The sequence below is a fragment of the Podarcis pityusensis genome (assembly GCF_964106645.2).
Source record: "Podarcis pityusensis genome assembly, chromosome: 4".
NCBI lineage: Eukaryota > Metazoa > Chordata > Lepidosauria > Squamata > Lacertidae > Podarcis > Podarcis pityusensis.
The window spans coordinates 1,344,958-1,359,666 of record NC_138027.1 but is presented as its reverse complement, the minus strand read 5'-3'; the positions used below and the strand labels follow the sequence as shown (position 1 = coordinate 1,359,666).

The following is a 14,709-nucleotide window of genomic DNA, read 5'->3' as shown; positions in this document are numbered from 1 at the left end:
GTACCCACATGTCAGAACCAAAGATTCTCATGTGTTTGATGTTGGGTTTCTTACCAAACATCTTCTCATAGGGAGTACAACCAATAGGTGATGACAATCTGCGATTAAAAGTGTAAACAAAATTCGACAGAGCCTCCCCCCAAAACTTATCAGGGAGATTGGCATCATGCAACAAGGTTTTCAGTCCTTGCAGCAACGTTTGATTTGCTCGCTCCGCAAGCCCATTCATCCATGGCGATCTAGGCGTTGACAAGTCATGCTGAATTCCCTTCTCAGTCAGGAAAGCTTCAAACTGCTGAGAAGTGAACTCCCCGCCTCGATCAGTAAACAGACAGCCAATGCGTTTACCGTGAACATTCTCCAACCAAGCACAGAATGCCTTGAACTTAGGAAACGCTTGCGATTTCTGCTCGAGCATAAACACATGAATGTACCTGGAAAAAGAATCAATTAGAACCATGAAGTACCTTGCTCCACCCAAAGGGGGTGCAAGTGGACCAACCAGGTCTGCGTGCACTAGCTGGTAGGGTTTGGAAGCCTGCCTGCTAGACTCCTTGCCTTTTGGAGCAACCTTCACCTTGTTCTCTGCACAAGATACACATTTCATGTGAAACTTACAGGGTTTGATGTTCAAACCCTCAACCATCTCTGGCATCTTGGCCAGTGCCTTCCAAGAGAGGTGACAAAACCTTCGATGTGCATCGTGAATGCATCCTGCATGAAGAACTTTGTTAGTTTGTGCAACACAACAAGAATCAACATTAGACACAACAGCAGCACTGTCGTCATAAGTTATACAGAACAAGCCATCCATAAACTTTGCATGCAAAATGTCCTCTTTGCCTTTTCTGATGACACAGACGCTCCTCTTGAAGGAAATCTCAAAGCCACGCCCAGTCAGCTGTGGGACACTGAGCAAATTGTCTGCAGCACCTGGAACATACAGTACATCTTTGATGGTAGTGTGCAGACTTGCCAGTTTCACAGTCCCTTCTCCTGCGATTCGCAACGTCCTTCCGTCAGCCAGGTGGATCTCACCTTCTTGAGGTTTGAAGGAGATAAAGAGATGGCGGTCTTTTGAGACATGGCGGGTACTATCTGAATCAACAACAAACCTGGCTTTGGCCTTTGGAGCAGTCTTTCTGGCAAGCAAAACCTTGTTTACCACTGGCGTGGGCTTTTGCAGCTTGCCCCCCTGCTCCTGGCCATCAGACTTGCCTTTAGCCTTTAGTGAAGCTGTGCCAGCAAACAAAACCTTGTTTTCCTCTGGCGTGGGCTGTTCACCCTCCCTCTGCTTCTGGCCATCTGCAGGCGTCTGCCTCTGTTTACTTTTGCCCTTCCGGCCTCTGCAAAGGCGATGACCTAGGCTCCCATGAAAAACAGAGCTCTCAGCTGCCGACTCCTTGGCTCCCCCTGGAGGCTGGAATGCTGCCTGGGATGACGTGACAGTCAGCTCCCCCTGCAGCTTGCAACCGGTGCCCTCAGCATCCCTGCATTCACTCGCATTCTGGGAAACAGCCAGGACCTCCGATGCAGTCAAACTCTGGGCTGGGATGACTGGCAAATGGGCTATCTTCAAAGCATGCCACATTTTACGTGCAGTGGTGTTGCCAGCAAGCGTTTTTATTTCCTCCAGAGAGACGGACAAGACTATTACGTCTATCGCCTTCGAATTTTCGGCCTTCCATCTATCTGTCAGAGGAACTGGAGGGGCCTCACACACAGTATGCCACACTCCAAACTGACGCAGCAAACTCTCACACCATTTTGCCCAGGTCTGATAGTTGTGCCGATTTAACTTTGGGCACTCAGCAGCTTCAGAAGCTTGGGAAAACTCCATTCCAGCTTTTTATTTGAGCCGTGAATCTTATTCACTTCAGAGATGTCTTCTCTCGGCAGCTCATTAATCACGAAGCCTTTGGCGCGGCTCCCAGATCCATTAGTCCTGCCGGACATCAAAAGCTCATGCCGCGGCAAACAGAGAAGCCTCACTTTCGCTTTTCCTCCACATACCTTTCAGCAGTCTGTCGCAGTCTTACTCTCCTGTAAGTGCTGTGAATCTGGGCCCATAACCTGTTGTTGGGATACTGCCAGGGAGATAAAGTCCATCAAGGCCCCCAAGCCGTCTGCCGGACGATCCATCGACCTCCCGTAGGCACACAGCGACATGAGTTTCTAGAAAATATCTTGCCACATTCCAGAGCTCATGCACACTCTATCAGCAAATAGTGCACAGCCAAAAAGTTGCACTCAGGAGAGCATTATTTACAAGTTTATTCAGCGTTGATCAGAACACAGAAAAACATGACTGTCTGCTTTAGTGTCTGCGACACCGAGAGAAAACGAAAGCAACAGAAAACATAAACATCCTGTGAACAGGAAATACGCAGACTCTGTGACTCACAGCCTGCTCCCTTTTAAGGTGGAACGAAAATATCCTATGCTGAAAAAACATTAAGGTCTGGGAAGATTAGGCAGCAACCCAGGAGAAGTTCAATACCAGACCCTCTTCCTCCGGCTGCTGCTGTGCCTATATCAGCACAACCAAAATAAAAAGGAATGCTACCAGAAGAGGTACTAGCGGTTGCATTAAGTAAGATAAATGACTCATTGGAACAGCTTAATAAGAAAGTGGGTGCTGCAACTAATAAAATCGATTTAAATACAGAAAGCATAAACAATCTGGGACTAAAGGTGAATACCAATACAGAAACCATTCAGAAATTGATACAGGAATCCACTTTGATACGGCAGACTGCGGAGGAAGCCAGGGAGAAAGCAGCTGCTGCTGAATGTAAAGTAACACAATTGGAGAGAGAGAGAGTCCCAGCCCTACAGAGGCAACTTGATGAACACAAATTGACGCTTGCTATGATTGAACTTAAAGAAAAACAGACGAATCTGAGAATTAGAGGTCTACCTGAATCTGAGAAGGAAAGTTTGATAGACTTTCTTACACAGGAATTTGCTAACTTTTGGGACTTGGACGTGGGACAAGAAGAGTTTAAAATTGTGAGGGCCTTCAGACTTGGAAGAGGAGGGAAAAAAGAGAAGAATACAATAAGAGATTGCTTGATTACCCTTCGAACTAAAGAAGAGACAGACAGAATTTTGGGTTGGCATTACCAGAAGAATTTAGAAGTACAAAAGTCAAGAGTGGTAATTTTTAAAGACGTCCCGAAATATTTTTTGGATTTTAGGCCTGACTACGGAGATATTGTTGCCCTGCTGAGAAAGAATAAAATTATCTTCAGGTGGGAGTTTCCCCAAGGTTTATCTTTCAGTTTCAAAGGTAGGAAAATAAAAATAAGATCAGCAGAGGATAAAGCGAAGTTTTTGTACAAATACGAGGAAGATCTGCAGAAGGGATCTGGAAAAGAGCCAAGAGCATCGGACAGAAGATCACCAGATAGAGCACTAGAGCAGAGAGCATCGGATAGAAGATCACCAAACAGGGGAATATTGGACATATCAACATTGTCTTTTGGATTGGACTCCTCAGTGAACGTGCCACCATTACTACCAACAGAAGAAGAGCAAGCATTGGGTGCAGTTGGAGGAACATCAGCGTAACCACATGATGGCACTGCAGGTCTCGAGCTGGAATGTGAATGGACTAAATTCCCCAGAAAAAAGGCGAAGAGTCTTTCATTTATTGAAAAAAGAACATTTGGACTTGATTTGTTTACAAGAAACACATGTGATAAGGCTACACAGGAAGATATTGAGTAATAAAAGATTGGGCCAAGAATTCATTTCATCAGATAAAGTTAAAAAAAGAGGAGTGGTCCTCTATGCAAAGGAGAGCCTATCACCGAAATTTTTATTTAAAGACGACCAAGGAAGATTTGTAGCAATTGAAATTCAATCACAAGGAGAGAAATTCTTGATTTTAGGTATCTATGCACCAAACGAAGGAAAATTGGAATTCTTTAAGAAGTTACATGAGACCCTGATGGATTATATGGACTATAATATGATTCTGATGGGAGATATGAATGGAGTGGTGTCTACAAATATGGATAAGGCACAGAGACAGGTAGTCACCAAAGATGGTAGACTACCAAAAACCTTTTTTGACATGACTGAAAATATGGACTTAGTTGATATTTGGAGAATGAAGAACCCTCTGGGAAGAGAGGGAACTTTCTTCTCTGAGGCTAAAATGACATGGACAAGAATTGACCAAATCTGTGTAACCAAGGGATTGGCTCCGAAGATCAGCAAAGTGGAGATGTGCCCCAAAACTTGTTCTGACCATAATGTGGTGAAGATGGAAATGAAATTGATGCCAAGTGGTTCCTTCAGATGGAGGATGAATGACACTTTGTTTAGGAATGAAGAGGTGACCAAGAAGGCCCAAAAAACCCTAAGAGATTACTTTGAGATAAACATGAACACTACAGTGGAAAAAAGAGTAATTTGGGATGCAAGCAAAGCGGTTATGAGAGGATTCCTAATACAACAGAATGCAATTAAGCAAAGAACTCAGAATGAAAAAAAGGACAAAATCCTGGGAAAGATAGGGAAAGGAGAGAAGAAACTGAGAGCAAAACCAAAGTCACAGGAGATTCTGAAAGAGATAAAGTTATATCAAGTACAATATGCGAAGCTGATAAATCAGGAAATAGAATGGAAGATTAAACAGATGAGGCAAAAGACATTTGAATCGGCAAATAAATGTGGGAAATTGTTGGCCTGGCAAATGAAAAAAAGACAGAAACTCAATACTATCACGAATTTGGAAGTGGAAGGAAAAAATATACAGAACCCAGTGGAGATCAGGAAGTGTTTTCAGAGGTATTTCAAACAACTTTATACACAGGAGAAGCAGAAAGAAATGGACATTGATCAATTTTTGAAAATAAATGGATAACACAAAATCTCTCAGGAAAAACAGCTAATGTTGAATTGTAAAATAACGGATCAGGAGGTGGAAGGGGCTATCCAGAACATGCAATTAGGTAAATCTCCAGGACCAGATGGTTTGACTTCAAGATATTACAGATCTTTGAAAGATTGGTTAATACAACTATTGAAGGAAGTCTGTAATGAAGTATTGGAAGGAAGAAAGGCACCAGAGTCGTGGAAGGAAGCTTATATTACACTTATACCGAAAACAGAGACTGAAAAGACACAGCTCAAAAACTACCGCCCCATATCGCTGCTAAATGTGGATTATAAAATTTTTGCAGACATTTTGGCCAAAAGATTTAAAAAAGTGTTAGTAGAAGAAATTCATAAAGATCAAGCGGGCTTTCTCCCGGGCAGACATTTGTCTGACAATATGAGGAATATAATTAATATTTTAGAAAAACTTCAAGTGAATATTAATACTAAGGCTGTCTTGATATTTGTGGACGCGGAGAAAGCCTTTGACAACATTTCCTGGAGTTTTATGAAGAAGAATCTACAGGGGATGGGGGTACGTCAAGGTTTTGAAAATGGTATAGGTGCAATTTATTCAGAACAAAAGGCAAAATTAATTGTGAACAATGTAGTGACAGAAGAGTTTAAGATTAAGAAAGGGACATGACAAGGTTGCCCAATTTCTCCACTGCTTTTTATATTGGTCCTTGAGGTTTTGTTAAACATGATAAGAAAGGACCAAGAGGTCAAAGGTATACAAGTGGGAGTTAAACAGTATAAACTGAAAGTATTTGCTGATGATTTAGTATTGACCCTACAGGAACCAGAATCTAGTACAAAAAGGGTATTGGAACTGATTCAAGAATTTGGGCAAGTAGCAGGTTTTAAGCTGAATAAGATGAAAACTAAGGTTTTAGAGAAAAATTTAATGAGAGAGAGAAGTTTCAGGAAGAGACAGGACTAACATTGGTTAAGAAAGTGAAATATTTAGGGGTTAATATGACTGCCAAAAATGTAAATCTGTTTAAGGATAATTATGAAAAATGTTGGATTGAAGTGAAAAAGGATTTAGAAATATGGTCAAATTTGAAGTTATCATTGTTAGGCCAAATTGCTGTGATAAAAATGAATGTGCTGCCAAGGATGTTGTTTTTGTTTCAAACATTACAAATTTTGGATAAGATGGATTGTTTCAAGAAGTGGCAGAAAGATATTTCCAGATTTGTTTGGCAGGGCAAGAAGCCTCGAATAAAATTTAAGATATTAACTGATGCCAAAGAAAGAGGTGGATTTGCCCTGCCAGACCTAAAACTCTACTATGAATCAGCTGCTTTTTGTTGGCTGAGAGAATGGCTGCTACTTGAAAACACTGATGTGTTGGACCTAGAAGGTTTCAATAATGTATTTGGTTGGCATGCATATTTGTGGTACAATAAGGTAAAAGTACATAAAGCGTTTAAAAATCATATTGTTAGAAAAGCATTGTTTAATGTATGGATGAGATATAAAGATTTGTTGGAAAAGAAAACCCCAAGATGATTGTCACCAATGGAAGCGAAGGCACAGAAAAAACTCAATATGGAGGCCAAATGGCTGAAATATTGGGAAATTCTGGAACAAGAGGGAGACAGACTAAAATTGCAGAGCTTTGAAAAATTGAAAAATAAAGTGCGAGATTGGCTCCATTATTACCAAATAATGGAGGCATATAATTTGGACAAAAAAGTTGGTTTCCAGGTGGAAAAATCAAAATTGGAAACAGAACTGCTAGATTCCAAAATTAAGAATTTGTCAAAAATGTACAACCTGATGTTGAAATGGAACACTCAGGATGAAACGGTGAAATCAGCTATGATTAAATGGGCACAAGATGTTGGACATAATATAATGATGGCTGACTGGGAACAGTTATGGACCACAGGCATGAAATTTACGGCATGTAATGCCTTAAGAGAAAACTTAATGAAAATGATTTATAGGTGGTACATGACACCAGTCAAGCTTGCAAAAATTTACCATTTGCCCGAAAATAAATGTTGGAAATGTAATGAGACTGAAGGTACATTCTTTCACCTTTGGTGGACATGCCCAAGGATTAAGACATTCTGGGAGATGATTTATAATGAAATGAAAAAGGTATTTAAATATACCTTCCTGAAGAAACCAGAGGCCTTTCTCCTGGGCATGGTCGGCCAATTGGTGTTAAAGAAGGATAGAACTTTCTTTATGTATGCAACAACAGCAGCAAGAATACTCATCGCAAAGTATTGGAAGACACAAGATCTACCCACACTGGAGGAATGGCAGATGAAGCTGATGGACTACATGGAACTGGTGGAAATGACTGGCAGAATCCGAGACCAGGGAGAAGAGTCGGTGGAAGAAGATTGAAAAAAGTTTAAAGACCACTGTTTTGCTCCAAATTACTTGGCTGGAACTTCCTTCTTTTACCAACCGCATGGATCCATGAGGGACTTGCACTTGACTGGGCTGATGAGTCGTCTCTCAACCTGGAATTTTCCGTAATACCCATAAAAGTGTATCATATTTATTGCTGAGAAATCGTACCATACTCAGCTTACGGATCTCAACCCCAAGAAACCCTACACAGAGTAGCTGCCTTTTCCCCAATTTCTTAGCTAGCAATAACGGATATTGAGAAGGAAGGAGAGAGAGAGAGGTAGGCATCCTTTCAGCAATGCTGCCCCGCTCCATTTTGCCTCTGTCGGCCCCCAATGCCCCTTTCCTGTGGCCCCTGAATGGCTCTCTCCTCATCCGTCTGTCTCGGGAGACAATGGAGGACGGCTCAAGCGGTGGGGAGATTGCAAGGCCTGCTGGGGCAGCTGGCTGCTGTGACCGACAGCAGAGCCAGAGCAGAGTCTGGGGTGCAGTGCCTCACCATTCCACCAGGGGGCCAGAGCCTCTTTCTGATTGGCTACCCAGAGGGGGGTGGCGCCAGCACTTTTGGAGGGAAAATAAAGAGCCGTTTCTGAGGGGATTTGAGATGGGAGAGAGGGAAGGTTGAGAGAAGATGGGGATGAGGAGAGGGAGGGAGGGAGGGAGGGAGAAGTGGCTCTGATCTGAGTGGATCATCCGCTCTGAGGAGAATATCTATGGAGAGGATCCCCTGGGTCTGGCATACAAAGGAAAATACCTCAGGAGTGGGATTGCTAAGAGAGAGGGGAACCGAGGAAAAGTGGCCCCTCGCTGTGAAGGAAGCTGGGCTGTGTCAAAAGTACCTCACGGAAAGACCTCTCATAACTAAGTGAGGGGATGAGAGAGAAGCCGCAGAAACAGACTTAAACCTTATACTGTAGTATTCACAGTGGTACCTCGGGTTAAGTACTTAATTCGTTCTGGGGGTCTGTTCTTAACCTGAAACCTGAAGCACCACTTTAGCTAATGGGGCCGCCTGCTGCCGCTGCTGCACAATTTCTGTTCTCATCCGGAAGCAAAGTTCTTAACCTGAGGTACTATTTCTGGGTTAGCGGAGTCTGTAACCTGAAGCGTCTGTAACCTGAGGTACCACTGTATTCTGGAAACCTAAAGTAACAACTGATTTTGAGAAGGGAAGCAGCCGTTTAGCGTCGGAGCTCATTATTTTGAGTTATTTCCGTCCAAAAAGCTCGACAACTCCTGACCATCCCCCCGCTCAAAAGGGAGGTGTCCCCAAGCCCTGAACTCTCCCTCCCCCCCCCCCGCCTCCCAGGCCGGCTTCTCTCCGGCTGCAGCACGGCTCTCTCTCCCCACCCAGAGCGGCGGCGTCTCTCCCGCTGCGCTCCAGCCTGGACTGCGCTGCTCCTCTGCTTCCTGGCGAGGGACCGAGGGAGATGCTCAGAGCCCAGCCAAGAGCCAAAGGCCCCCCCAAAAAAGGGACCGAGGGAGATGCTCAGAGCCCAGCCAAGAGCCAAAGGCCCCCCCAAAAAAGGGACCGAGGGAGATGCTCAGAGCCCAGCCAAGAGCCAAAGGCCCCCCAAAAAAGGGACTGAGGGAGATGCTCAGAGCCCAGCCAAGAGCCAAAGGCCCCCCCAAAAAGGGACCAAGGGAGATGCTCAGAGCCCAGCCAAGAGCCAAAGGCCCCCCCCAAAGGGACCGAGGGAGATGCTCAGAGCCCAGCCAAGAGCCAAAGGCCCCCCCAAAAGGGACCGAGGGAGATGCTCAGAGCCCAGCCAAGAGCCAAAGGCCCCCCCAAAAAGGGACCGAGGGAGATGCTCAGAGCCCAGCCAAGAGCCAAAGGCCCCCCCCAAGGGACCGAGGGAGATGCTCAGAGCCCAGCCAAGAGCCAAAGGCCCCCCAAAGTATCCCTTGGCATAGGCGGAGCCAGGGGGAAGCTGCCCCCTTAGAGCCATTCAAAAGAATAAAGAGCTGAGGTTCACAGAGGCGAGAGAGGACTCAGCTGGGGGGACTGGCCTTGCAAGGGTTAAAGGGAACGGAGCTGCCTTCCTAGAGAGGACAGGAAGTAAGTGGGGGCAGGTCCTCCAGAGCCAAGGCCCCTCCCTCCCCAGTCCTTTCCTGCTTGTTTGTCCCCTCCTGGGATCTGGTGAGTCTCCTCTCTCTCTGGGATCTGGTGAGTCTCCTCTCTCTCTGGGATCTGGTGAGTCTCCTCTCTCTCTGGGATCTGGTGAGTCTCCTCTCTCTCTGGGATCTGGTGGGGGTCCCAGGGCTGCAGCAGGGGAGGATGCCTGGGGGGCCTGATCTGCTCCTGCAGGGGGAGGGGACCCCAAGTAAGGGAGGAGAGGGTCCTGCCAGGGAGGGGCCAGGTCTGCCACGCTCTCCTTCCTGCAGATCAGAGGGTCCCAAACTCATTTGGGCTTCCGCCACCCCCTTCAGAAAAACAATGACTCCCCCGAAATCTCCTTCTTCAAACTAAGGAGTCCCTAGAACTTTGACTCTCTGTGACGTCTCTCAGCATCAGTGCACAACAGAGGGAAAATGTGCAAATGGTTTTCCAAAGCTGGACGAGGAGGTGGACTAGCCCCCCCCCAAGAAAACCCCACAGGGAGGGAGGAAGAAAAGGTGGGAGAGAAAGGAGAGGAGTAAAGAGAGGGATCCCAGCCCAGAGTCTGGCTGCCGCATTGGGGACCAGTTTCCCAGTGTCTCCCAGGGCAGCTCCCCACGGAGGCCACTGCAGCAATCCCCTCGCACCCAGAGCAGGGCATCCCAGGACCACATCCTCTCTGTCCCAAAGGGATTGTTGCTGGCAAAGCAGCCGGAAATGGGCGCTGCTCCTCACTGAGCCTCCAGGGACCTGGGCATCAATGGCTGTGTGTGTGTTCAGCTATCTAAGAGAATAATCATAATAAACTGGCCGCCTAAATTTCAAGGGAAATGGCTCTCTGGGGTTTTCCAGATACGTACCTGGCCCTCAAGAGAAAGAAAAAGGGACCCCACCCCAGGAGTCTGTCTGGAGAGCAGCAGAGAGACCAAGTGCAAGAAAAGGAGACAGAAGCGTGGGGGTGGGGGGAGCAACTCCTGAGGACGCCCAGGTGAGGACCCCCACTAGAGCCAAGTATCCATTTTCCACAAGATACAAATTATTCCCTTGTCAGTCAGTTCTGACTTCTTGCATTTACTCGAAGGCAGGAGCAACTAGACTGATTCAACTCAGAGAAATCCCTGCAGTTGCCTCCACGTTTTGCATTGCAATCTTCCTCCTAGGAGAGCTAGAGGCTACTTCCCCTCCTCCACCTCCTCCACCTCCTCTTCTCCTTCTTCTTCTTCTTCCTCTTCTCTCCTCCTCCGTCTTCTTCTTCAGAAGATATCTCATGGTTTGGTACAGTCCCACCCTGGTTCCTAGGAAGACTCATCCATGCTTGCTCAAGGAACATTTCTCTTCTTCTGACCTAAAAATTCTCTAACTAAACAATGTATTTGCTTTATAGGATTTGCTAGCACCTCATTAGCACAGGCAGAACTTGGCAGAAGACCAAAGGGTACCTTCTGATCTCTCCGAGGCTTCCTGAGAGCACAGATGGATGAGCGAGACTTAGCTAGCCCTGGAGCAGGAAGAGGCCATGCCATCCAAACTGGGAGCAGTGGGGGATTCTGGGAAAACTCTGGGCAGATGTTCCTGGGTGAGGAGGGCACCCTCCGCTCAGAGGTGCAGAGCCAGCAGTTGAGGCAGTTCTGCTGCAAGGAGGCCAAAGGACCCCGAGAGGTTTGCAGCCGACTCTACCACCTTGACCGTCAGTGGCTGAAGCCAGAAAGGCACACGAAAGCTGAGATGCTGGACCTGGTGATCTTGGAGCAGTTCCTGGCTGTCCTTCCACCGGAGCTGGGGAGCTGGGTGAGGGACTGTGGAGCGGAGACCAGTTCCCAGGCGGTGGCCCTGGCCGAAGGTTTCCTCCTGAGTCAGGCAGAGAAGAGAAAGCAGGTGAGAGAGACTTTGCTCTGGATACTCCCAAGTGGCTCCAAACAGGATGGAGAACATCCCATAATGCTCTACTGTTGGCCCATTCTTTTCCTGGGAAGGCATCCATAGAATGAGATCTAACACCCTTAAAGCGTCTGTCTTTGTCATTCTCTTTCTAACATTTCTCGCCATTCATTCTCTGTTTTGAATCCTTGTTGCTCTTTCAGAAAAGGGATCGTTTAGCAGAAATGGACCTGGATTCCTGTGAGGCAGAGACGCCTCCGTTGGACACTAGAGAGAGGCCACTGGGTAAGGAGGAAGGTGGCTTTTCTCCGTTTGGTCTCGTTCTGTTGGTTTTCCAACTAATCTGTGAGTTCTTTTTTGGGGGGGGAAGGACAGTTGGGAACAAGGGTCCAAAGGAAGGGAGAAGTAGTTTTGCACAACTAACATATGAAATGGGCACAAACGTCCAACTGCACTCAGCAAGAAAGGTTTTCTGAAAGGCCCATCTGTAGTTAGAGATGCCCTGTTACACCTGTGAGAGAAGCAGGCACTCCTGGCATCCTGCTTACCTTTTTTCTCTTGCAGGTGACAGAAGGATGCTGGCAAAACCTCCTGATCCATGTTTTCATGGGGGCAGAAAAGAAACAGCTGCTGTGGAACCAGATCAGGTTAGGGGAAGCCGCCTTGTGGGGACAGAGGCTGAGGGATGGAGCAATGTCATGGGCTGGTTGGGCACAGAGGAATGGTGGGAGGAAGCAGCCAGGGAACCAGGAAACGAAGACGTCTCAGAGCCCAAGGAGTGAAGGTAGAGGAAGGATGAGCGGTTAGATGGAGAAGAGGGAGACACCTGGGAAGAGGACGTGTCAGAAGCTGAAGAGGTAACAGGGCGACAGCTGGGAGACTCTGTGGCAGAATGCAGTCCAGAATCAGAGGCAGAAGAGGAAGGAGGCGAGTGGGAGGAGGAAAGTCGAGAGGCAGAGGTGAGTCAGGAGAAGGAGGAGCCACCGGGGGCTCCCTCTCCTTCTGCCAGAAGCCACCCTCCCTGCTTGTCTCTCAGAGCCAAGAGAGGTCTAACATGGAGGAGCAAAGGCAGGCTGCACACTGGCGCACTGTTCAATCGTATGCTAGAAACCCCCGGGGGGGGGACTTGGAAAGTTGTGGGGAGCCGGGGTCTTCACTCTCTTCAAACTTTGCACTATATAATCTCACTTTTCATATACCTCCACACTAAAGTAACTTCTACCTAGACAACTAGTCCATTAATTGATTTGACAGTGCAAACTGACAGCCCCTCAGGGAATGAGCTGCTCTTCTCATTAGGCCTGAAGCTCAGCCAAGACTGTGAATATCGTGTTCTTGCTGATAAAGAGTTTATTCCAGCTGTGAATTATGGGATTTCCTACCTGTATATCTCTGTGACACCAGCCTTCTGAATGTTTCCAGTAGGATTCATCTGTAGTTGCAGTTTTCATGGAATCCTAGAGTTGAAAGGGACCCCAAGGGTCATCAAGTCCCACCCCCTGCATTGCAGGAGTCCCAGCTAGATCCTCCAAGACAGATGGCCATCCAAACTAGGCTTCTTGTATTTCTATATTCATCACTGAGTGCTAAAATAGGCTTCAAAGCAGTGGACAGAGGAGAACAAATAGTGTCCAAGATTCACCTATCCAGCCCCAGCTGCTGCGAAATGGGGCCTGCCCCTCATTCCTCCCCCTCTCCATGCCCCCAGGAATCCCTTGAATTTGGCTCTAGGGCACTGGGAGGGAACATCCCCAAAACAGCACACGAGGAGAGGAGAAAGTGGATCCTTCCATCGGGGAAACTGGAATGCTTGCGTAGGCAGAATAGCGTGGAAAACATAAGCTGGAGAACCACCTATTTGCACAAAGACGAATACCCATAGTCAAAATGCAGAATAAAATAATTCAATTAAAACGTCAAAATAGCTACCCATAATTAAAATGTGCAGCAAAGCAATCCTATTGAAACAACGCAGCAGAATTAGATAAACTAACAGAAACATAGCTGTCAAGTGTCCCTTATTTGAAGGGACAGTCCCTTATTCCAGCGCCATGTCCCGCTGCTGTCCCTTATTGATGGATGTCCCTTAAATGTCCCTTAAATGATGTCCCTTAAATTTCAAAGGAAGCAGCTCCTCTCCCTCCCTCCCTGCCGGCCAGGGAGGAGGGAGGCTCCAACTGTGTTGCTTGGCTGTGTTGCTCACCCAATAAGAAGTCTAAGAACGACTGGGGGGTGGAGCTTGCATACCTTGTGTGTGGCTAGTTAATGCAAGCTGAGGCGGTTTTTGAATGCTGGACGCCATTTTGTTGCACGTGCTGCTGCAAACTTTGCAGAGCAAAGCCAGGCCGGGGAGCCATCTTAAGTTGAGGCTGCATAGGCCTTGTGGTGCATGTGATTCAGATTCTATTCAGTTGAACCTCTGGTTACAAAGTTGGTTGGACAGTGTTCTCGAAGCTACCAGCATGAGTTTGACCAGACTGCAGGAGGACAGGAAGACTGGAGTGCCTGGGACAGGTGAGGCTGCAGGTCCCTTATTTTGGCTGCTGGTCCCTTATTTTCATGGCTGCTGGTCCCTTATTTTCAAATCTGTAAGTTGACAGCTATGAACAGGAAGGATTCTAAACCGGCAAGACCAGAAATTCACGGAAGACTGGAGTAAATTGAAAAGTAATTGTGAAGAACAGACGACGTTTGTAGGGTTGCAAGAAGTTTTGTGAGGAGTATTATTAGAAGTATGGAAAAAATGGACAAGGGGAAGGATGATTTGTTAAGAGATGTAAAGGCAATATAAAGTTAAGAAACGCATAAGAAGTGGTTAAAATGGTGGATCATCAGAGGTGCTGATGGAAGTCTAAAAAGATTGTATAAGTGATAAGTTTTGTGGTACATTTTATAATTTATTAGTTAAAATTAAAAATATATATATATATAAAAATAACACAGCAATTAAGAGGAAGGAAACAACAGAGCATTGTGTAGCAGATTATATTTCTGCTGTCTCAGAGGAGGACATTTCCCTTTTTCTTTTAGGGTCCAGTGTGCTTTGAAGATGTCGCTGTTCGTTTCACGGACGAGGAGTGGGCGTTGCTGGATCCTGACCAGAGAGCTCTGCATAAGGACGTCATGGAGGAGAATCGGGGGATCGTGGCCTCTCTTGGTAAGGCTCCCTGTGGGATTGTCCTATCTGCCTGGAAATTCAAAAAATACCTCTATGTGACAAACCTCATATATTTTCTTTCTTTTCTTTTTTTTATTGGCATTTTCCAAAAAACAAATAAACAAAACAAAACACTGACACAAAATGATAAATAATAAATAAAGAATTAAATAAAACATTCTTTGCAATCACACATGTTGTCATCATATCTACATTGCGCTAGATCATGCCTCGACCTCCCTCCTTCCCAGTTGCGGTTTTCTTAGTAATTCTCATCTCTTACAGTTTCATCGAGTTTTTTATATAT

General features: G+C 46.2%; 3 protein-coding genes across 3 annotated transcripts in view; all 3 read left to right on the top strand.

Annotated features, from left to right (window-relative positions):
• Positions 1-14,709, top strand: part of LOC308475174 (uncharacterized protein) — a 105,180-nt gene that overhangs the window by 14,221 nt on the left and 76,250 nt on the right. The gene's annotated exons all lie outside the window — the stretch shown is intronic.
• The window catches only part of LOC308475073 (uncharacterized protein), a 133,925-nt gene that overhangs the window by 58,610 nt on the left and 60,606 nt on the right, over positions 1-14,709 (top strand). The window contains exon 8 of the mRNA XM_081001890.1: positions 14,276-14,402. Coding sequence (XP_080858016.1) covers positions 14,276-14,402 — 127 coding nt within the window. The remainder of the gene's footprint in view (positions 1-14,275; positions 14,403-14,709) is intronic.
• LOC308476311 (zinc finger protein 24-like) lies at positions 9,690-11,721 on the top strand (the record flags this gene model as incomplete). The annotated part of the gene is made up of 4 exons (XM_081003851.1): positions 9,690-9,803; positions 10,752-11,242; positions 11,449-11,530; positions 11,705-11,721. The coding sequence occupies exons 2-4, from the start codon at positions 10,841-10,843 to the stop codon at positions 11,719-11,721; spliced, it is 501 nt and encodes a 166-aa protein (XP_080859977.1). The 5' UTR covers positions 9,690-9,803; positions 10,752-10,840.